This window comes from Dendropsophus ebraccatus, chromosome 2 (genome assembly GCF_027789765.1).
Source record: "Dendropsophus ebraccatus isolate aDenEbr1 chromosome 2, aDenEbr1.pat, whole genome shotgun sequence".
Taxonomy (NCBI): domain Eukaryota; kingdom Metazoa; phylum Chordata; class Amphibia; order Anura; family Hylidae; genus Dendropsophus; species Dendropsophus ebraccatus.
The window spans coordinates 200616262-200640663 of NC_091455.1; the positions used below are offsets into that span (position 1 = coordinate 200616262).

General features: G+C 42.4%; 1 protein-coding gene across 1 annotated transcript in view; it reads left to right on the forward strand.

Annotated features, from left to right (window-relative positions):
* GPR158 (G protein-coupled receptor 158) overlaps positions 1-24402 on the forward strand; it is a 196848-nt gene that overhangs the window by 78632 nt on the left and 93814 nt on the right. The window contains exons 5-6 of the mRNA XM_069959723.1: positions 12583-12685; positions 18937-19154. Of these exons, the coding sequence (XP_069815824.1) occupies positions 12583-12685; positions 18937-19154 (321 nt within the window). The remainder of the gene's footprint in view (positions 1-12582; positions 12686-18936; positions 19155-24402) is intronic.

The following is a 24402-nucleotide window of genomic DNA, read 5'->3' on the forward strand; positions in this document are numbered from 1 at the left end:
GCTCTGCATGAAACCTACAGAGCTCGTAACCGCCTGGACATCATAGGAATCCCGGCCACAAATGTGTGGAATAATTTTATTAAAAAATACCAAATGACGGAAAACCCCTTTAATACACCCCAAGTAATTTTTTTTTATACATTGACATAACCATTTCATTCTATTTTTGGCATGATAATTTATTCGGAGTAAACACATGATTTCCTCTTAATAAAGTTGACAATGTTTCCAGCGTTTGTTGATCGGTCACAGCCGGTCGCTCTTGTTCTATAAAATAAGCGTCTTCTTCATCTTTTGCCATGTCTCGGTGGTGCTACACTTACCATCTGTCTTTGTGCATTAGTAATTATGTCCAGGCCAATGAAATGCAGCAGGAACTCTTTTGTAGCTGGTTAAGACCTTCTGTTACTAAATCGAGAACCTTACTTCATTTGTTACACGCCATTAAATTAGAAGACATCAACTTTGTCACAAGACCACACAGGAAAGAACCAAAGAGTCCAAAGAACTACTTAAAAGTTTTACAGAATCACGGGTTGAACAAATAATATAATAAAGGCAATGGCAAAAAAAGAGATTTGTACCCAATTTGTACCCAAACTCTACCCCTCCTTCACAAATAGTAGGTACCATTGGATAGCTGGCTTTTATCCTTAAAGGGGTTATCTGGGTAACAAAAACAATACCTCCCTTTGTAGTCACAGGACATGTGATCTCCTCTCTGGGAGTTGGGTTAGCTGTCTATTGACTTGGTAACCCGACCCTAAGGAGGCAAAATCTGCATCATCTCATGCACCTGTGCTGCTTCCATAGACTTACATGTGTCCCTGAGTCTAGGTCTATGTAATATGAAACATTATAGTTCTATCTCTGCTTGCTGTCAGTGAATGCATGCATATGTACCAGTCTTCGTGTCACAGCTCTGTATATTGTAAGTGTTATGGATGTTCTTAGAGTTTGGATGGAATTAGAATGTTTCCATTCACAGTCAGCAAGCAGAGATCTAAACCTGCACTACACTCCCCACCCCCGGTAAATAGATGCCCGTTATGCAGCACATTAGCTACACTATGTGCACGTTATCTCTGCTACATCATCAGCTACCATGGAATACATATTGGGGTGATGTGATGCAAAATCAGTGAAAAACAGTCCTGTGTTTACTGTGCAATAGTAATGACAGCAGTGGGCAGGAAAGAAGGCTAAAGGGGCGAGTACACAAACGGACCAATCAGGGAGTTGCATGATGGGAAATGTAGTTTCCTGGCTACTGCCATCTTGGATATAGATCGGCTTTCAGAAAATCTTGTAACTTAGGAATGGCAGCAGCTAGAAAGACAGGAGATAGCTCAAAATACTCAGGGGGACTTGGTAAGTAAGAGTAGCTAGCATTTCATTTTTTCGCTGTTAGGTGGATAACCCCTTTAACCTATATGCAAAAATCCTGCGGATACACCATTACATGTTTCTTAATGTCAGTGAGCTAGCTAGACTTTTACAGGGAAGAAACAACCAAGCCAAAGAAGTCAAGGAAAGCCACCTTCCAAGAAGCCACAGTCAAGCATGACATTACATGAAATTCCCAAGCAAGGTACCTATCCACAGACAGCTCATCAATGTGGGGCAGGATTCTGGCTAGTGAGAGCAGCGCATAGTAAGTGTATTTAAAAGAAAGGGGCAAATACCCTGAAACAGCTGTCTGTAGATGGATGCCTTGCTTGGGTATTTCCCAGGTCATGCCATGCTTGACTGAAGCTTGTTGGAAGGTTGTTTTTCTTGGCTGTAGCCCCCCTTGGCTTGGATTTTTCTTCCTGGTAGAAGGTCTGGATAAAAAAAACACTTGATGGTGTCTAGAAACATAGAAACATAGAAGATTGTTGGCAGAAGAAGACCACTGGGTCCATCTAGTCCGCCCTTTTTGTATTTCCTTTCTTATTATCTCCACAGTATTTTTGCTTATTTGTCTTCCCAAGCGGCAATGTTTCTAGATTTACTGGCGTTTAAAAGCACGTGATGGTGTCTCCGCAGTGTTTTGTTTGATCTCCCCGAGGTCAACCGTTTGCAGAAATCAATAGTACGGGCGATTTTAAGAAACTTTGTAATTGAGTTTATTAGCCAAAAAATGCATTTTTATCATGAAAAAGCAGTTTGAAGCTCTCCCCCCTGTCTTCATTGTTCTCCTATGGAGAGAGCTAAATAAAAGACCAAAACAGGACAACAAAGAGTTAATCTACACATACCTCACCCTTTATCTCCTCTGACAGTCACCACTGACCTCTCTGAGCTCTGATCTACTGTCACCCAGCTCCGTGCCTGTAATCCTCTGTTCTCAGCTTTCTGCTGTCGGTTAACTCCCTCCTCCCCCCTCCCCTCTCCCTAGAGCAGACTGGGTACGTCTGATGCAACAAGTCACAATTTCCAGATTTTTTTGCAGTGGATGGAAAAAAAGAGGGAGGGGGGGGGGACCTGGGAAAAGGCTTTTTAAATGCAGATAATGGCATATTTGGCTAATAAACCCAATTACAAAGTTTTTAAAAATCGCCTGGGCTATTGATTTTTGCAAAAAAAAAAAAAATACGACAGTGACTCTTTAAATCCATGAACTGTTCTGAGATCTGTTTAAAGCGTAAGTGACCTAGGCCTGCCACATCCTCATTTCTCGAGTAATGCCGTCCCAATTCCGCGCGTGCACCATTGCAAACTGGTGCCAAAAAAGATAAACCTGCCCAGGGGGCTTCGCTTGAGAGAAGGGGAGGAAGACTTGAGATCAGCCACAGGCATAGGGCATGGATGCTCTAGGACCCTCTCTAGGACACCCCCAGTCTGACGCCGGAGTGTCAATCCAAGTTAGAATTGTCAAAAGTGAAAAATATAAACTAAGTAGCAAAAGTATGTACTTTGTGACATTCACACTCCCTTTGAAAATAAACAGGAAAGCAGAGCACCACTGACCATGTGTGTCCACCAGAACAAGTGGACAGGCACATTACTATATGCTGTGAACACTAGGTGGCAGTAAACTATGTATTTAAATATAATAATTATAATGACTATATACTGGATCATTCTTTTATCAAATGGTAAATATTGCTAATTTTTTACGATGTGATGTATAATGCCTGGAGAACCCTTTTATAATCGAAAATTGTTATAATCGGAAGACTTTCAGACTTGAGTTATTTAATGCTCGGTAAGCTGCAGAAATCAGAGCGTAACTGATAATCAAGGCCTATGGAGCCTGGGAGAGTCTTTCCTCTGTTACCAAATGTAATTCAATCTAATTCCTCCAAAACGTACTCACCAGGGTCCAGGAACACCAACATCAGCAAAGCTAAATATAGCAGCGGTGAGAATTCTTCTGTGCTCTCCCTTTCTTGTTATCTCCACCCGCTCTACCTCTTGGCTGCATTGGTGTGGCGTGGAGATAAGTATTGCCTCATCTGATTGTGTTCAGTGTCAACATGTGCAAGCGAATTGATTCAGCAAATGAAACATACTACGGACTAATTCACACCTTCAGGTTTTTACTTGCAATAATTGACTCCAAAAGATCATAAACGGAGGATACGTATAAAGGACATAGCATTTAATAATTACAGCTTACAGCTGAACGTGTGACCTCAGCCTAATTCTCTTCCCTAAGAGACCAAATCAGAGTAGAGAGTCAATACAAAAGCAGGTGAAGTGATTATGAAAAATAAATTTTTTCGCCAATAGTGATGAGCGAACATGTTTATAAATGTTCGTATGTTCGTACGAATCATGACGCGAATTTTTCGATGATCGGAATGGTCATAACGATCACTTTTGAAGATTTTCTATCATGCAAACGATTATCTTGTGATGTACGCAACTGCATATGTTTCCTCTACTATTAGCGGCATTAAGTACATGCTATAAAAACGTGACACTGAGGCAAATTTTTTCACAGTCTTTCCTGATTCTTGTGATGTTCAGTAGGGAGAGTGACACGAGCAGGGACAGCATCTCAATTTAGTTAGGCAGCAATACTGACAGTGGTAGTTAGGCAGTGTAGGGAGGGAGAGCTGACTGAGTAGGGCTTAAAACATTGTGAAATTGTCAATGTAGGGAGGGAGAGCTGACCGAGTAAGACTGAGAACATTGTGTAATTGTCGGTATAGCGAGGGAGAGATGACCGAGTAGGGCTTAGAATGTTGTGAAATTGTCAGCGTGGGGGGGGGGGGGGGTGACAGAATCCAGCGTTTTAGCACTATAAGGATTCATTTCTTAACCCTGTAGTGGCCAGGTGTCCATCCTGTCCATTATCTTCACAATGTATTTGAGTTCTCAGAGGCCAAAAGGGGAGGCTAACTGCGATATCTTGACTTGCTGAGCTGACTGTACGCTGTGGCATGGCATTCCTCGCATGTATATATGCGTATATATATATACAGTATGCACGAGCGAATATTAGATATACTAATGCTACGCACCTCATATTTACTATTACGTATTTTACACTTTGCACCTGATAATCTGTACACACCAAAATGTACGCTTCTACTGTACGTTCGTTATTTGTTCAAGAATGTTCGGCCAACACTAACCGAACCAAACCGATAATGATCATTTTTTCATCACTAGTCTTCAACTATAGGGCAAAATATACATTATATATATTAAAGTGTAAGTTGCAAGTTGGAGACGTATATGTGCACAATGACATTTAGTAGGCAATAAAATAGAAATAAAGGGCAAATTCGGGGCCATTAAAATCTAAGTGAAGTTTTATGTAGATGCTTTCGTTGCCAAGATTTGCTGTTAATGTACTCAAGTGGCAAGTGCATTGCAGATGAGCATTCAGTATACAAGAGTCTAATCAATGCAGATGAGATACAGCTCAGCTACTGGTTGTCCTGAACCTTATGAAGTTCTATGGTTTCTGATAATTTCTTTGGATATGTTTTGCAAATAACCTTACTGTGGATCTTTCAACAGATGCCATGGACTGCAAAGTCTAAGGACATGGCTCCCATTCATTGCCCTATCATTCATGGATGTAAAAATGGAGAAATGGACTGGTGCTAGTGTTGAGTGAGCACTTACGCTTGTACATTCTAATTTTTGTATATTTCAACCCTTGAAGGGATGGTTAAACAAAGTAAATGCAGCGACCCAAGGGGGTAAGGTGTTGTATAGCTGGGCTAGTTGCTGAAGCACCACTAGGGCACTTATCATGGTGGCCAAGGTTGGTGGGTTGCCCACTTCTGGATACACTGAAATGGCACCTATTGTTTTGTAGGGGTTTGGTGTTAAGCACAGTGTCCAGGCACTTAAACAGTTAAAGTCTTTACTATAGTTTGCAAAAGTTCCAGTCAAGGCAATAAACAGTTCTTATAGTTTAGGAATCTCGACAATACAATAGACATTTGTGCTTTCAGTGGTATAGAACACAGCTGGTTCGCTGGGGTAGACGACAAAAGATAGAAAAGACACAGCTTGTTGGAAACTGGAAGTAATATAAAGATAGGCTGTTGACTCAGGCTTTGGATATAATAGAGACTCTGAATAGGATAACCTTGAGGTGGAGAGCTGAGGCAGTTTGGGGTCTGTGGGTTGTAAACTTGGGATCTGATCCAGACAATGTGGTACTAAGCTGGGGCTGTAAGAAGAGTCCTGTATCTATGTGAATGAACATCCGCCTGAGCTATCTTGTGGGCACTGAATGACACACAATCAAGGATTACAGGTCCACCTAGTGGGAAATCTAGCTGTCAGGGTATCCCTTAGGAATCTTAGCAGCTGGCAGTAAAGCTCAGCTTTTGCACTGTTTTTAACTAATGAATAGTACTATACCTCCATTGAACTTGTGCAAGCAGCAATTAGAGGTAGAAGATCCTAAACTCAGTGAAGATAAGATTAGTCCCCATGTTCACCACAGCCCCTCACTCACAGTGCTCTACCCAGACATGACTAGGGTAGCAGAGGTTAGGAGAAAAAGGCAATAGTCCAGCACATGGGCCCTGGCCGACTGGCCAGGCCCTGAAAGAAGCTCCTTAACAGGCTCTGGGAACACACACTTGTTCACATAATATTCTGACTAGCTCTGATCTGAACTAAACTAGTTAATCGCAACCCCAATATATATACTAGCCTTTCGGGGGGGGGGGGGGGGGGGATTTAATTGGACAGGATAACCCTCTGTGATAGGACAGTGACCCCTGAGGTAGCTGGCTCAGAGATTGGTCAGGGTAAAGAACCATTAGACAGTGGCATAGAATCCAGACAATCAATAGAGGCATCAATTAACCCTTTGCATAGTTTACCTTTAGCCGTGCAAACAGTACAGTGACTTGGTGGCGGAATCAGCATTCTACAAGCTCCCGCCCCAGAGCCTATAACATACAGTACCAAAAAATTAAAACAAAAACATGTGATAGGTTTCTGTAAGACACCTTAGGATTCTGTCAGTATACCGGTAATTGACAGCATAACCCTGGAGTTCTAATGTGTCTTGCAGAAACCTATTAAATTTTTTTGTTTCAATTTTTGTATATTTTGTTTGAACATCCCTTTAAAGGAAAACATATACAATAAATTTGAATGATAAAATGTAATAGGTTAATGCAGCGGGCGGGCGATATAACAGAGCCGAATGATCAGCCATCACTGAGCACTATGCTCAGCATAGCAGCATGCTCACTCAACACTAGTTGTTATGTATTTATGCAATTTTTTTTTTTGTAGGAATAATAAAAACTAATTGATTTTCCTGTAATTATTGAATAAACAATCCTAAAAAGTAACCATAAAGGAATATTTCTGCACACAGACACAAGAGAAGAATACATAGGTCAAATAGCAGCAAGCATTGATCTTGTATTGGCTGTACAGCTTTCTTTTATGATGATCTATTTATACTATATGCTGGTTGTCCATCAGGACATTCCATTACCATTGCTCATTGTGGTTGAAAGACTTGAAGCTTTTGACATTGAGTCCATTCAATCTCATTTCAAAGGTCTGAAAAGGGATTTTATATTCTACATTGTAAGAGATAACAGATCCATTCATTTTTCTCAGTGATTTCATAGCTCAAGTCGTATTTACTATAGAAGGTCATGATAATGCCAACTTGACTAAGAAGAATGTGATGGAAACTGCAGTTCAATGTTTCCAAATGTAAACTAATACTTTTTGGGGAAACGTCTTTATTTGAGTACTGTATTCACAGTTCTGTGTTGGCAAAGTGTAACGCCTGGAGTAGTGGATCCACTGGACCGTCACTAGCGATAGCACTGACCTCACCAGGGAGCGGAGTCTAAGGGGCCGCTGGTTTTCACAAGAGCCCACCGCAAGGCGGGATGGACTTGCTGCGGCAGGCGACCCCCAGGTCGCTACCCCTGGCTTGGTTGCTAGTGACGGCAGACGAGGCGTGGCAGGAGATGGTGCTGGCAGAGGCCTGTAGGCGTAACCGCGGGTGACAGGCGGAACATGGGAGCAATAGTGTAACAGAGGAGCAGGAACCAGGAACAAGGACTAGGGACCAGGTAGCGGACAGGAATCAGGAACAAGGACTAGGGACCAGGTAGCGGACAGGAATCAGGAACAACAGGGGGCTGGGCCAAACGCTATGGGAAGCATGTAGAGGCTCCAACACCTGTAGTGGGGCAGGGCTGGAATTTATAGGAAGTGATTAGTGCACCTTCCAATAAGGGGCGGACTGGGCCTTTAAATCTGAGACAGCCGGCGCGCGCACCCTAGGAGGCGGGGACGCGCGCGTCGGCCGGCGCAGCGGGTGACAGGAGCGGGGCGAGGTAAGGCGCCCCCTGGGACCGAACTAGTAGCAGCGCCGGGTCCCTGTACATGGACCCCGGCAGCTGCATGGAGAGGTCGTGGCGGCGGTCCGGAGCACGGGACGCCGCAGCGGCCGTGACACAAAGACTTCAGAAGAGAAGGATTTAGGGGCAGCCATTTCTTAAAATGAGTCATCAGTGCAGTCAGGTGGTAGAGAAAGCTAACGGTATGCTGGGCTTTTTATAAAATAGTATGCTGGGCTGCATATATAATGGTATGCTGGCCTGTGTATATATATATATATATATATATATATATATATATATTGGTATGCTGGGCTGTATATACATAATGGTATGCCGAGCTGTATATATATATAATGGTATGCTGGGTTGTATATATACAATGGTATGCTGGGCTGTATATATAATGGTATGCTGGCCTGTGTGTATATATATATATATACATATATATATATATATATATATATATATATATATATATATATATATTGGTATGCTGGGCTGTATATACATAATGGTATGCCGAGCTGTATATATATATAATGGTATGCTGGGTTGTATATATACAATGGTATGCTGGGCTGTATATATAATGGTATGCTGGGTTGTGTATATATATATATATATATATATATATATATATATAAAATGGTATGCTGTGCTGTGTATATATATATAATGGTATGCTGGGTTGTGTATATATATATATATATATATATATATATATATATAATGGTATGCTGGGCTGTCTCTCCCTGCTCATGTCACCCACTCCTGTCTCTCCCCGCTCATTTCACTCGCTCCTTTCTCTCCCTGCTCCCATCTCCCCCGCTCCCGTCACCGCTCCTGTCTCTCCCCGCTCATGTCACCCACTCCTGTCTCTCCCTGCTCCCATCTCCCCCGCTCCCGTCACCGCTCCTGTCTCTCCCTGCTCCCATCTACCCGCTCCCCTGCTCCCGCCACTGCTCCTGTCTCTCCCCGCTCATGTCACCCGCTCATTCCTCTCCCCGCTCTTGGCACCCACTCCTTTTTTCTCCCCACTCCTGTCACCTGCTCCTGTATCTCCCCTCTCCCGTCTTTCCTGGCCCCCATATCTCCCCACTCCCATCTCTCCGCAGTCCTGTCTCTCCCCGCTCCTGTCACCCACGTCTTTGTCTCCCCGCTCCTGTCTCCCCGGCCCCTATATCTCCCCACTGCCGTCTCTTCCCAGTCCTGTCTCGCCCAGCTCCTGTCAGCCCCCCCCCCCACTCCACCCTCAGACAACACCAGCGCCTCCCGACCCCTAACCCAGCGCATTCAGACTGATGCAATCAACAGATGTCCATTGTCCAGTGTTTTTCATGGCGCCGACAAAATCACGCTCCTTGAAAAACACTGGACATGTGACTGAGACCTCAAACTGTCTAGTCAATGTTTACACTACCTATGAATTAGTTTTAGTAAATCTGGCCCATCGTACTGGCGGCTTCATGATAGACATAAAGCATTTGATATCTTCATTCTTCCTTCTGCCAATTATCTTGCACGCAGCTGTATATTGTTAATAGACCTCTAATTATCAGGCGTCCTCCTAATGACATCTAATGATTCCTGGCCGGTCCGCCAAATAATTACTATATCCAAGGGAACCAAGGCGCCCAGATCCTGACCATCTATTTTCCCTTTTTTTGCAATTAATTTCCTCCTTCATTATTTGGAATCAGAACTGCAACAAATATTGATAATGCTGCTCCGGACTAAAATATTTCTCCTGCCATCGGTGATCATTACTCGTTCTAGCAAACATAAAGGTGATCCATTAGTGTTTCTTCCCGAATGATTTATGTTCTTGTCATGATGATCAATAAAGGGATCATCTCCATTTCCATTTATCTTCTGTTCATTATATACAGTAGTCAGAGCTCACTTATGTATCTGATGGAAAATAATGGCATGGAAACACCTGGATACAAGTTAAGGCCATGTTCACATGGTGTATAACGCCGGCCGTTCTGTGACCTGGCTGGATCACAGGATGGCCGGTGTTACTGAAGATCATCCCGGCTGGTACTGCAGTACCAGATGCATTATCTTCATTTCTGCTGAATTCACCACTGCACACAATGGTGTGTGCGTCCGGAGCTGCACGCTCCATTGTGTGCACTGACAGGTTCTCTGCAGCCGCTATTCAATGAATAGCAGCTGCAGAAAACTGACATGTCAGTTTTTCTTGTGGCCGGATGGAATCCCGGCTGGAGCTTATTCTACGTATATACACTCCGGCCGAGATTCCATTCAGTACAATAAAATGTGTGTTTTGTATAAATCACGCCCGTTGTTGCAAATTGCAACAACGGCTGTGATTTATACAAAACATACGCTGTGTGAACATGGCCTAATAGAGACAAAATGCCGCTCTATACACTGGAGGTTGCCTCGTCAACAAGGGGAGGGGAAGAAACTGGCTTCGATTGTGGGATTGGGCAGCATTTTGAAAAGTAGATCCTGCCACTTGGATTTCTGTGCCGGCAAGGTAGTGAAAAATAAATTTCATTACTTGACTTGGTACATTTGCTTTAACATGGTTTTGCATTTTGAGGGTGTTTATGCTCTAACATCAATCATTTGTGTTTTGTTTTTATAATTTTTGTAGAGTTAGGGTCCTATTTCACGGGCCGAGGCGGGCCCAATCAACGATGTAAACGAGTGCCTATTCCACGGCCTGATGATCGTTGAGCGAGGGCTGCAGGGACATCGTTACCGATGTCCTTGCAGCCCTTGCAGCTTAAATTACCTGTCAGGTCTTCTGCTCCGCTGCGTCTTCATCCCTGGGTCCTGCGCGCTCTAGCTTCAGAATGGCCGTGGAGGAAGACAGAGCGGAGCAGAAGACCTGACAGGTAATGTATGTGGCTGCTGCTGCTGCTTCTCAAATCGTCGGTCGCCTGCCGCGCACCGCTATTCAACCGTAGCAATGCGCGGTGGGGGAACAATGATTTTAGGTCTGGCCCTAAATGACACGATCATCGGCTGATCGTTCTCTCTATTCCACCGAGCGATAATCGGCCGAATTGGGCCGAATGGGGCCGATTCGGCCGATTATCGTTACTGTAGAATAGGGTCCTTAGGCTAGGTTCACACTGCGTTTTTGCAATCTGTGTTTTTCATCCGTTTTTTGCAAAAAAAAAAAAAGGAAACATTCCTTTTTTTTTTTTTAAACTGAAGTCAATGGAAAAACAGATGCACACAAATGGATCCGTTTTTTTCATCAGTTTTTTGCAAAAAACAGATGAAAAAAACGGATTGCAAAAACGCATTGTGAATCTAGCCTTACTGATTTAAAGGGAACCTGTCACCCCCGTGCCGGGGTGACAGGCTCCTGACCCCCGCTACAGCCCCCTATACTCAGCTGATCCCGCCGGGTCCCGCTTCTGGATCCGGTCGGGTCATGGAGATCTCAGCCGCGGCAGCCCGGCTTACTATGTAGTGTGCTGGCTTACTATGTAGCGTGCTGGCTTACTGTCTAGTATGCTGGTTTGCAATGTAGCATGTTGGCTTACTATATAACATGCTGGCTTACTATGTAGTGTGCTGGCTTACTATGTAGTGTGCTGGCTTACTATGTAGTGTGCTGGCTTACTATGTAGTGTGCTGGCTTACTATGTAGTGTGCTGGCTTACTATGTAGTGTGCTGGCTTACTATGTAGCGTGCTGGCTTACTATGTAGTGTGCTGGCTTACTATGTAGTGTTCTGGCTTACTATGTAGTGTGCTGGCTTACTATGTAGTGTGCTGGCTTACTATGTAGTGTGCTGGCTTACTATGTAGCGTGCTGGCTTACTGTCTAGTATGCTGGTTTGCAATGTAGCATGTTGGCTTACTATATTACATGCTGGCTTACTATGTAGTGTGCTGGCTTACTATGTAGTGTCCTGGTTTGCTATGTAGCGTGCTTGTTTGCTATGTAGTGTGCTGGCTTACTATGTAGTGTGCTGGCTTACTATGTTGTGTGCTGGTTTGCTATGTAGTGTGCTGGTTCGCTATGTTGTGTGCTGGCTTACTATGTAGCGTGCTGGTTCGCTATGTTGTGTGCTGGCTTACTATCTATGTAGCGTGCTGGTTCGCTATGTTGTGTGCTGGCTTACTATGTAGCGTGCTGGTTCGCTATGTTGTGTGCTGGCTTACTATGTATCATGTAGTTTTACAAGAGCAGGAGGGCCACAGGTTTCCCTTCCCTACTTTTGTTACATGTTGACCTCCATGGAGGAGATTTATCCAACATGGGGAAACTGGCTCAGTTGCTCCTAGCAACCAATCAGATTCCACCTTTCATTCCTCACAGACTCTGTGGAAAATGAAAGGTGGAATCTGATTGGTTGCTAGGGGCAACTGAGCCAGTTTCACTTTACACCATTTGTGATAAATCTCCCCCTATAAATGTTGTGTTGTGATGTTCGTACTTACCACCCATATAATCTTCCTGGACTGTATGTTGTATGTAATAAAATTGCCACCTGAGCAAGTGAGAAATAACACTGAGCTCCTACATCACATAGCGGCACCCACACCACGGAGGCGGACATTTCCATGACAGGGCCCTGCAGCTGACAGCTTGTATAAACTAACAATATACAAACCCGCCGGCCTATTTCTCTTCATTTACCGTCTATATCCATGAAATAACGCGGCTACGCCGTACCAATCTTCTCTATCCGCTCTGGCCATTGACTATTACAGGGCTTATATGTAAGGAAAATGCTGAGCGGCCGTTCTCTGAAGCCGCTCCAAGTCTCCATACATTACAGTGCTTGTTTTCTTTCTTTCAGTGTATACCAATTAAGGGCCTTGGATTCGTTCTCGGAGCCTACAAATGCATTTGCAAGCCTGGATTTTATCATCCTGACATCTTTTCAGGGAATGGCTTTCAAAGTAAGTGCCTTTTGGTTGAGCAAGAAAAAAAATAAAAAAAAATAGCGTCATTAATAATGCAGGCCTCCTTTTTATCCTTGTCAGGGTTATACAGTAAATCCCCAGTGGTCGACAACTTTATAATTATATAATCACTTAAGTAGGTTTAGGCCGTTGTTTTGTCATTTTCTACTGTCCTCTATGGGACCCTGAGTATACCTATTTTGGCATATTTAGGTTGCTGTTAGTATAATAATTATATAACATTAAAGGGGTACTATAGCTAAAATCTTGATTTCAACTGATTCAACTGATTTAAAAATCTCCAGTCTTCCTATACTTATCAGCTGCTGTATGCTCTGCAGGAAGTGGTGTATTCTTTCCAGTCTGACACAGTGCTCTCTGCTGCCACCTCTGTCCATGTCAGGAACTGTCCAGAGCAGTAGCAAATTCCCATAGAAAACTTGTCCTAATTGTAAGAATTGTTCTTATTTGTGTTATTGTACTTATTTTAAATCCTTTCCTATTGACCTGTACAATGTGACGCGCATTGCTGTGCACTTGTTTGAAATTTTTTTTAAAAAATTCAATAAATATTGAAGATGAGAAAAAAAAAAGGACTGCTTAAGGCGCTGCTTTAAAAAACAATAAAAATTTATTTAAAAAGCACAATACAACAAATAAAAAGATTTGTTTCGGAGCCGGAATGACTCCTTTTTCATGTAGGTGTATATATTCAACTAAGTCATGGACCCTGTTTATAGGAAATGACATGTGAACATAGGGGGCAAGTAAAATCCCAGCTGGTAATCAGTCCAAAAAAGTTAAAAATAAAAATACATAAATAAATTATTAAAAATAAAATAAAATAAAAAAAATATTAAATAAATATTGAAACAGAAAACCTCTCCTTCTCTGGACAGCACCTGACATGGACAGAGGTGGCAGCAGAGAGCACTGTGTCAGACTGGAAAGAATACACCACTTCCTGCAGGACATAGAGCAGCTGATGAGTATGAAAAGACTTGAAATTTTTAAATAGAAGTAAATTACAAATCTAAATCCAGTTGATTTGAAAGAAAAAGATTTTGACTGGAGTACCCCTTTAAATTGGCTCCCAAATATTCCAGTTAATAAAGAAAACCATTCTGTGTCCATTCCACAGGGATCCCTGGGGATAAAAGTTACAAGGGTTTTCATATTAATGGCCTATCCTTAGAATGTTGGATTGGTTGAGGTCTAACTCCTGGGACCTCTGCTGATCAGCTTGCTAAACTGCTGTGTCCTCTTCACTGTTTACCATGCACAGCGCCATACATATAGCAATGGTTGTGTTTGGTACTGCCGCTCACTGCAGCTCAAATTAAAGGGTTCCTCCAGAAGATTTATTTTCAAATCAATTGGTGTCATAAAGTTATCTAAAGTCTTCCAGTACTTATCAGCTGCAGTATGCCCTGCAGGAAGTGATGTATTCTTTACAGTCTGACGCCGTGCTCTCTGTTACCACCTACACTGCCCAGAGCAGTAGCAAATCCCTCTAGAAAACCTTATGCTTTTGACAGCTGGCAGCAGAGAGCACTGTGTCAGGCAGGAAAGAATACACCATTTCCTGCAGGACATGCAGCAGCTGATAAGTAATGGAAGACGTGAGATATTTTTTTAAATACAAGTAATTTACAAATAAGTATAACTTTCTGCCACCAGTTGAGTTATAATTGTTTTTCTCTGAAGTAACCCTTTAACCCTTTAATAGTACTGAGGTACAATGACAGGCAAAGCCATTATGAAATGTTTGGTGAAGGTGACCACTTAGTGGAGCAGGAGTGCATGGACTTGGACCCACACTGGACTTATCTGGGGGATAGACCATCAATACTAAAGTGGTGATGGAACCTCAGTACCATTCATTTGAGCTGCAGTACCAGGCACTAACACTACCACAATTACGGCGCTGTGCATGGTAAACAGTAAATAGGAAACAATAGTTTGGTCAGATGATCAGCAGAGGTCCCATGAGTTAGACTTCCACCAATCTAATGTCTCAAAGGGGTTATCCAGCCAAAATCTTTTTCTTTGAAATCAACTGCTTTCAGGAAGTTATATAGATTTGTAAATTACTTCTACCTAAAAATCTCCAGTCTTCCAGTACGTATCAGCTGCTGTATGTTTTGCAGGAAATGTTGGTTTCTTTCCAGTCTGACACAGTGCTCTTTGCTGCCACCTCTGTCCATGTCAGGAACTGTCCAGAGCAGGAGAGGTTTTCTATGGGGATTTGCTACTGCTCTGGACAGTTCTTGACATGGACAGAGGTGGCAGCAGAGAGCACTGTGTCAGACTGAAAAGAATATACCACTTCCTGCAGGACATACAGCAGCTTATAAGTATGGGAAGACTTGAGATTTTTAAATAGAGGTAAATTACAAATCTGTAGAACTTTCTGGATAACCCCTTTAAAGTGTCACTGTTGTTTAAATTTTTGTTGCAGAAATCAATAGTACAGGTGATTTTAAGAAACTTTGTAATTGGGTTTATTAGCTGAAAAATGCATTTTTATCATGAAAAAGCAGTTTGAAGCTTTCCCCCTGTCTTCCTGGTTCTCTATGGAGAAGAGAGGGGTGGAGGGAGAGCGAGGCACCAAAACAGGACAACAAAGAGGTAATTTACAGATACATCACTGGGCTATCTCCTCTGAAGTCAGCACTGATCTCTCTGACCTCTGAATACCGGCTTTCACACAGGTCCCACTGTGTAATCCTTTGTTCTCTGCTGGTGACTAATCTCCCTCCTCCCCCCTCCCCTCTACATAGGTTAAACAGGGCTTGACTGATGTAAAACAGTTGAGATTTCCTGATAATGAACAGTGGATGAGACAGAGGAGGGGGGGGGGGGGACCTGGGGAAAGTCTTTTTGAATGCAGATAATGGCATATTTGTCTAATAAAGCCAATTACAAATTTTCTTTAAATCGCCTGGACTATTGATTTCTGCAAAAAAAAATATTAAAAAATAAACGACAGTGACCCTTTAAGGATAGGCCAATAATATGAAAACCCCTTATGCCTATGGTGGTGCCCTGTGTTAGGTATTGCGGTGCATCACGTCCCATAAGGCAGATGGGCCGTATTGATTCCATAACTGCGCTGCCTTGAACACATAACTTTAGCCTAACAATAAAACGGACCACTTAGCATTATAGCAGCCGCCATTAGCCACACATTGCAGTTTATTACAAGGCACATAAAGCAAGAATATTTAAATACAAAAGGAGCCTCGGCCTGTAGTAAATCCCATGCATCAATAGAAGGAATAACGTCCATAAAAGCTGCATTACAGCAAGGAGAAGAGCAATACTGTCAGCTTCCTTAATGACCTTATGTAAAGAATGGAGGTTTTACTCTTCCCATTGTTATGCGGAGTGTACGAGAGGTTAATGGAAGCCCATACTTATTACTTTCCCACATAATGGAATTATTTTGCTCAACGCAAATACACAATAGGTATCGAGACATTGATAACTGGTAATTTGGTTAAGTAATATGTTATATTAGACAGATTATGAAGATTATAGAGTATCATGTGAAGAAGAATCAGAGATTACAGCCTAATATTACATATCAATGAGAAGGAATTAGAAGAGATACCAATTATACAGAGATGATGGCTACAGAGGAACAGCTCATCTCTCCCCTGGGAGAAGTGTAGGATCTGTCAAAGGAATTGTAGATAGAAATTATAGAGCCTCTGCCTAGATTAAAGGGGAACTCCGGTTAAAACAAATTGTTTCCAAATCAGAAATTTACTGTTAATGTAAATGTAATGACTTCTACCTAAAAATCTCTAATTTTCCACTACTTATCAGCTGCTGTATGTCCTGCAGGAAGTGTTGTAGTCCTTCCAGTCTAACACAGTACTCTCTGCTGCCATCTCTGTCCATGTGAGGAACTGAACAGAGCAGGAGAGGTTATCTATGGGGATTTGCTGCTACTCTGGACAGTTCCTGACACGGACAAAGGTGGCAGCAGAGAGCACTGTGTCAGAGTGGAAAGAATACACCACTTCCTGCAGGGCATACAGCAGCTGATGAGTACCGAAGCAAGTAAGTAGGATAAGTATGAAATGTGTGTGAGCAGAATATCCACAGCAAAGAAAAGTATGAGTAAAATAGATATACAGCTACCAAATAATTAGAACATACCCAGTCCTGGTGGCCTGGTGTTCTACATCTGTACATTTGCAAATCAAAGGGTCAATGAAGCCAACAGTACAAAACACAGAGAATGGGAGTGGTGTATAACAGAAGATGCTAGGCAGTATGATTTATGGCTACTCTATGGAACAGGCTGCTCCCTAAAGTCTCTGCAATCTGCCACCTGGGGGGAGATACTCACCTCGCCTCATGGCAGATATTGCCCTGCTACCCTGGCTGGTATTAGATGAGTGAAGCAGATTCGTTTTGCTTTGTACAAAGCAAATCTGATCTACATTCGTATCCCTCAGGCTGCTCACTCCGTGCAGAGGGAGGATACCACCAAAAGACAGCCTGGAAAACATGGAGACAGCCATAGGTGTACAGCAAGTGAAACAGTAAATAAAAAACCTAGCTCTACCTCTGAAAAATTGTAAGAAAAATCCAATCTTCAGTGAGATCAATTTAAAATACAAAATATGAAATCTGGAAAAACATTTATATATATTTTGATGGTATTTGAAGTCCTTAGTCCTACTTTTTGGGACTACATTGTATAAAAAGTAATTAAAAATAATAAATAAATCTATATATATATATATATATATATATATATATATATATATACACAAACATTTATATATATAATAAAAAAATAAAAAGCAAAGAACAAAAAAATATATATACAAAAATTTCAATAATGTAACATCACCATATTCCGGAGTCTAAGGGCCCTATTAAACCCTGAGCGATGAGACAATTATTGGTCCGTGTAATAGAGACAACGATCAGCCAAGGGCTGCATGGACATCGCTAATGATGTCCATGCAGCCCTTACTGCCACATTATCAGGCCATTTTAGGGTACATTTACACAGAAAGATTATCTGACAGATTATCTGCCAAAAATTTGAAGCCAAAACCAGAAACAGGCTATACACAGAGATCAGGTCATAAAGAAAAGCCTGAGATTTCTCCTCTTTTCAAATCCGTTCCTGGCTTTGGCTTCAAATCTTTGTCAGATAATCTGTCAGATAATCTTTCTGTGTAAATGAAGCCTAAAGGCCGTATTCCACGGTCCTACTTTGAGGAGCAAATGAGCGCTCCTAGCACTCGTTTGCTCCTCGTTCCCTGCTCGCTGATGCCGCTATCGCACGCGGCAGCAGCGAGCGGGTGAGTCTGGGGGCGGCCACGGGGAGGCTGCCCGGGTGATCACTGATCGTCCGGGCAGCCCATGGGATATAGCAGCGGTCTGCTGCCGCTGCTCCTTTTTCACAGAGCGACGGCAGCAGATCGTTGCTATATAAGTAGTTTGTCTTTCAACATGTTGAAAGACAAACAACTTCAACGATCAGCCGACATGAACGATGTCGGCTGATCGTTGCCTCCTATTTCACGGGACGATTATCCGCCGTAACGGCCGATATTGGCCGAATGCGGCCGATAATCGTTCCGTGGAATAGGGCCTTAATAGGTCCAGTAAACAATAGCTGATATAGCAGATCAGCGCTTGTTACTAAAATGATCGGACCATAGTCGGCCTGTGTAACAGGACCCTAACCCAAATTATGCTAATTAACACTGATATTAAATATCCCCATCAAACGGGTTGTCTGGTCACCTAATAAATAAAAAACATTTTTTTAGAATGGCAAAAAATATTAAAAGAAACCATATTTGCCTCATCTAATCCTAACACTTTCCAATATCCCATTGGTCCCTCTTAAAAGGTGCATTTGGCCACTGCTATCAACCATCGGCAGTTGCCGGTCGTCGTCTTGAGCAATGATTGGCTGCAGTGGTCACATGTTCAGGGATCAGGAATTACAGCGTCTGGCGGGCAGCAGTAGGGCATCGATAAGGTGAGTATAATTTGTTTTATTAATATTATAGGGGTTAAAACAAGTAATATTTGTTAAATATTTCTGAAAGTCAGTAAATTGTGTTGCCATGGTAACCAATCAGATAACAACAATATTTTGTAAGCAAACAACCGGTTGCTTGGGACCGAACCAATGTTTTTTTTTTAATCTTTTGTAGATGTTGACAATGTTGAAGTGATCACAATGATTATTCTCATCCCTATAGGGCAAAGCGATGAGAACCCGTTTTCTAGAGGAGAAATATCTGAAGAGGAATATAAGTGTCTACCCTGCAGGGAAGATTGTTCATACTGTACGGCTGATGCACCCTGCTATGCGCAGGAGGACAAGTATTTACGGATCGCTGTCATCTCCTTCCAGGCGTTCTGCATGCTGCTGAACTTCATAAGCATGCTTGTGGTCTATCATTTCCGTAGAGCAAAGGTAAACACCGCTACATGTCTGCATAAGTACAGTTTACGTTGGATATATTAAACCTGCTAACTGATTCCCAGATAGGGATATACTACATGAAAAAGTTTAATATACACTACAGTTAAAGGGGTATTCTGGCAAAAAATATTTGCCTTTCAAATCGACTGATTTTAGAAAGTTATATAGATTTATTTACTTCTATTTAAAAATCTCAGGTCTATCTATCTATCTATCTATCTATCTAACTTAGCAATCGCTACGCCCGCTAATTAGAGCATTTAAATGCAGCTGTTAGACATGACAGCTGCATTTAAATGCCCTGTGGTGCATATCCTTAGTTGTCTACTGTAGTGGGGGAATCCCTTCTCCTTACCCAGCTGGGCCTCAGCGTCGGAGTGACACTGATCTTGGCCCGGTATTGTATGAATCTGGTCTGCAGCAGACCAGTATAATAGAGCACCGATCTAATGGATCAGTGCTCTATTATATACACAGCATTGATCTCAATGGGAGATCAGTGCTGTGTATATAGAAGGCTTCTAATTAATGTGAATGTTTAAAAAAAAAAGTGTTTTTATTCATAAAAAACCCTGCCCTAATAAAAGAGCAAATCACTCCCCTTTTCCCATTTAAAAAATAAATTAATAAATAATAAAAAAAAAATAAAATAAAGATATTTGGTATTGCCGCATGCATAATCGCCCGAACTAAGTTATCACATTCCTGATCTCACATGGTAAACGGCGTAAGTGCAAAAAAAACAAAAACACCAAAATGCTAAATTGTGCATTCTTGTTTGCATCAAATTCAGGAAAATTGTAATAGAAAGTGATCAAAAAGTCGCATCAATGGAAACAAGGTACCGATAGAAAGTACAGATCATGGCGGAAAAAAATGACACCTCACACAGCCCCATAGATTAAAGGATAACAGCGTTAGAAGGATGGGACTAGAGCAAAACAAGGAACATTTAGTTTTTTAAAAAAAGATTTACATTTTTTAAAAGCTGTCAAATAAAATAAAAGTCATGCAAGTTGCATATTATTGTAATCGTACTGACATGTGGAACCTATATAACATGTCAGTTTTACCCTAGGGCAAATGGCGTAAACACAAAACCTCCCAAATTAAATAAAATTGCGTTTTATTTTCATTTTTACCACACATATACGTTTTTTTTTTGTTTTTTTTCGGTTTTGCAGCATATTTTATGCAACAATCAAGTCTGTCTTTGCAAAGTACAACTAGTGACGCAAAACATAAGGGCCCATGTAGGTCTGTAGGTAAAAAAGTACAAGTACTATGGCCCTTTAAACATGAGGAAGAAAAAACAAAAGTGCAAAAATGAAAATTGGCTCAGACCTTAAGGGGTTAAAAAAAAGAGAGAGGGATGAAACACCAGTGTCTCCATCCCCTATATTACTCAGTAGAGGCTGTTGTTTTCCCTTTGCCAGGTGATCACTGTGTGATGTCAGTGATGGGCGGGGTTACAGATTTTTGTCTCAGAAGGGAGGGGCAGGAAATAATAGTGGAGACAGAGTGGACCAGACCAAGGGGATTCTCAGCAGCTTCAGGGTGTGAGTCAGGGTTAAAGCTTTCTTAATCGGAGTTCCCCTTTAAGAGTACTGTACTGTACATTGGACAAAAGGCACCCAATAACAGGATTACCAAGAACCAGTTAAAATTGCAGAACAGGTTCACAAGACACATAGACACAGCTATAAAGGGGAACAGGGGTTAGAGTATATCTAGCCACTCCTAAGAGGGGTCCAAAAACTCATTCCACATACTAAGACACTATTACTATAAATACTATAAACTTATACTGGGGCTTAAGAGTTAAACGCCATGGCAGACACTGACATTCCCTAAAGGCCATAAGAAATACATCCCCTAATATGTCCACATTCGGATTTCACACTGGCAGATTATTGTTCATTAGAGTAGAGCATCCCTTTAATTTATGTTCCCACAATATCAGCTAAAAGTCCTCTTGCCGTTACACTCCACCTCCTATGAGATCCCCGCCATTTAATAACGGGAGTCTGCCTTCAGATTTCAAGCCTGCTTTCATTTATAATGTATCCCTAATATTACTTTGAGGCATCTGTTGAGTTCGCTCTTTGTTAATTTAGTCAAAGAATTCAATCCGCATTATATGAGATTTTATCCATTATGTAAATGTTATAGACTTTTAATGGCTTTCTTAAGCAGACAAAATCATTAAGAGGAACACATGATGTGAATGAAACTAAGCGGCGTTTCCCACAGTAAAAGAGAACCAAATTGTTTTCATCCGAGCGCGATACACTTTCATAGGAATCTCTAGATTAGAATGATGTACAATATCAATCAGACCAGTCCACCAGAGGGCTATAGCTCCATGGGGCAAGATGAGTAACTTGCCTCAGGGAGCAGATTGCAGAGTCTCTAAGGGGTGGGGGGCCTGTTCTATGTAGTGGCAGTAAATCATACTGTTATGCATCTACTATTACACACTTCTTCTCTGTACTGTTGGCTCCACTGACTTCATGACCTACAAATGATAGTTGGACACCAGTGTTGAGCGAGAACTAAAATGCTTTAGTGCTTGAGTTTAGTAAGGCTACAAACACACGCCAATTCGCAGCAAAATCCGCTGTGGATCAATGGCCGGTCATTCTCAATGAGAAGACATTCCCGGCTGGACGTCCCACTCACCCAACCAGTGCGCTGCCCCGCCGCAGCACACTAATTGGCTGATTGGGATGTCCAGGCGCTGAGAATCCCCAAAGCAAGCTGGATCCTGGAGCGGGTACAGTATATGCTCCGGCCGGCGTTTGTAGCTTTAAAGTTAATAGAGGACTCAAGCATTTATCGAACCAGATTACCCCTATACTTACCATCCTGGACTCCCAGCAAACAGCCAATCAGTGGCTGAGGCGGGACACAGTGACAGCTGCTGATTGGCTGAGCGGAGACTTCTGCAGTTTCTGCTCAGCATTATGCATTTCCACAGCCTTAAAGCTTGCTGATTGGCTGTTCCGCTGTTTTTTTTTTTTTTTAAACTGAGCAGCACAAGGACTATGCTCAATAGTGTATGCACACTCAACACTGCTGGACACAGATTTGAAATACAAAGCAGACCTGGCTGTGGACTGTTATATAGAGGTGTACAGTACACTTTGCAGTTACTGTTACAAGCTGCAAATTTCCTCTACACAAGCTTTGCTTACTTATGACTTTCACTTGGGGTGGGGGAGCCCCATTTCAGTTCACTTCTAGACTCACACTCTGATCACAGACCCTTAGGGCCCTATTACACGCTCCTATTACACGGCCACACATCCCTATCACACATAGCGATGCGTGTTTGGTGGCCGATGATTGTATGTCTGGGCCTAAAGATTGTTTCATTGGCTTCATTGGCCCAGATCTAAAATCTGTGGCTGCCGACAGCACATCGCTACATGTATTAGCGATGCATGGCCAGCAGCTGATGATTGCCCAAACTGGTAATAATTCACCCGTCCACGCTCCCGGTCTTTTCCTGCACTCTGTATGTGCCTCAGCACCGAGCACTGTGGCTTCAGAGAGGCCTGTCTGAGCTGATAGGCTGCTCAGCCAATCACTGGCTGGCACCACCGTGGACATTGATTGGCTGAGTCAGCTTAGACAAGCCTCTTTGAAGCTGGAACGCTCACAGGGCACAGAGAAGACTGGGAGCGTGGACGGGTAAAGTCTTTACTCTTTGGGCAAGTGCTGCACGGTAATGCACGCTAATGATGTCCGTGCAGCCCTTGCTTAAGGATTGTCGTGTATTACTGTGTAATAGGCCCAGTAAATGAGCGCCAATCTAACAGAGTGGCGCTCGTTTACAGTATTGATTGGGCCTTCATCAGCCCCTGTAATAGGACCCTAAAGATCCAGCAGAAAACTGTCCCATTTGTTGGTTCCCACACCAGTATGAGGGCAACTGCAGGTACAGTGTGATCTGTCCCTTTATCCTTTGTAACCATACTGTCGACCTATGACAGCCAGCTGGGAGGTATGCAGTAATGTGGAATAAAGGAGATAGCCTTCTATAACCATCAGGCCGGGTCTCTGGGCCCATGTGTCTAGTAGTGTATCTAGGGGTTGCACCACTATGAACAAGGTGCTTTGAATCCCAACCTGACACAATGATTAATTACACAATGTGAAGCCATCTGGCAGGTTCCCTTTAATTCCCTAACATCGAAATGTTACTGCTTCACTTAATGCCCCATTGCTCTTAAGAAGTTATATACGGCAATGGAGAGTCTTCTGCTTATTCCTCCCAGGTATAGACTCTCACACCATTAAGGGCTGTATTCATTTCTGACGATGCTGGATTACATTGGTGGTATAAACATTAACTATTGCCTATTATTAGAGTTACCTGCCCCTATCTAAGTGCTTTTTCCACTTTCCTGAGCAGAGTCGGACGCGATGCCTTGTTATTTACACCTGGTTTAATCTATAGCCGTTAGTCATGCGGTATGGTACAATTATATTCAAAAAGACCGTCCTGACCTTCTGTTCTGCGGAATATGTCAAAGAGCCACAGTAGTGTGAACACTTTGAATTAAAGGAAGGCAATTAAGAGAAATGGCTGGCATCTTTTGACATTATCCCACGTTGAGTAATTGTGCACAGTACCCTTCACATTGGGATTCCTGTCTGGATCTGAGGATTTGTGCATACATCATTTCCTCCCTTGTAAGGTTGGGCACCTTTTTTTAACCTTTTCTTTAAATTATGCATGCGGTGGCTTTTGTCTCCGTTTCGTTTTGCCTGTGTGTAGTAATTGCTGAACACTGAGGCGTTCCCGTTCTGCAGCTGGGTAAAATTAACATTCGCCGATGCGCATATACTTGACATTAGGGAAACGTACCTGAACCCAAAATACAGAGTTACCCTAGTTTATTCTTGGTTTACCGACACAACTCTTTCCATAAAAAGTACAATTTATAATTGGAGGCCGCCACTCTAAGCTATGGTGATGGCTTGAAAAGTTGACTCTCATTAGGGATATGCATACATATGGGGCTTCCAAGTGCTGAACGTGGAAACTTTATTGCTGCCCTATGGAGGATAAATGGTATACATAAAGAGCTGGGCTGGCACCACAAATGATAAGAAAGGAGTGCTAGTTAATCTCAACCTAAACAACATGTGCAATCAACAAAAGAAAATGGCTGAAGAAACGTACACTGCACCTCCTGATAAAGTGAATGAGTATCTATGAAATCTTTAT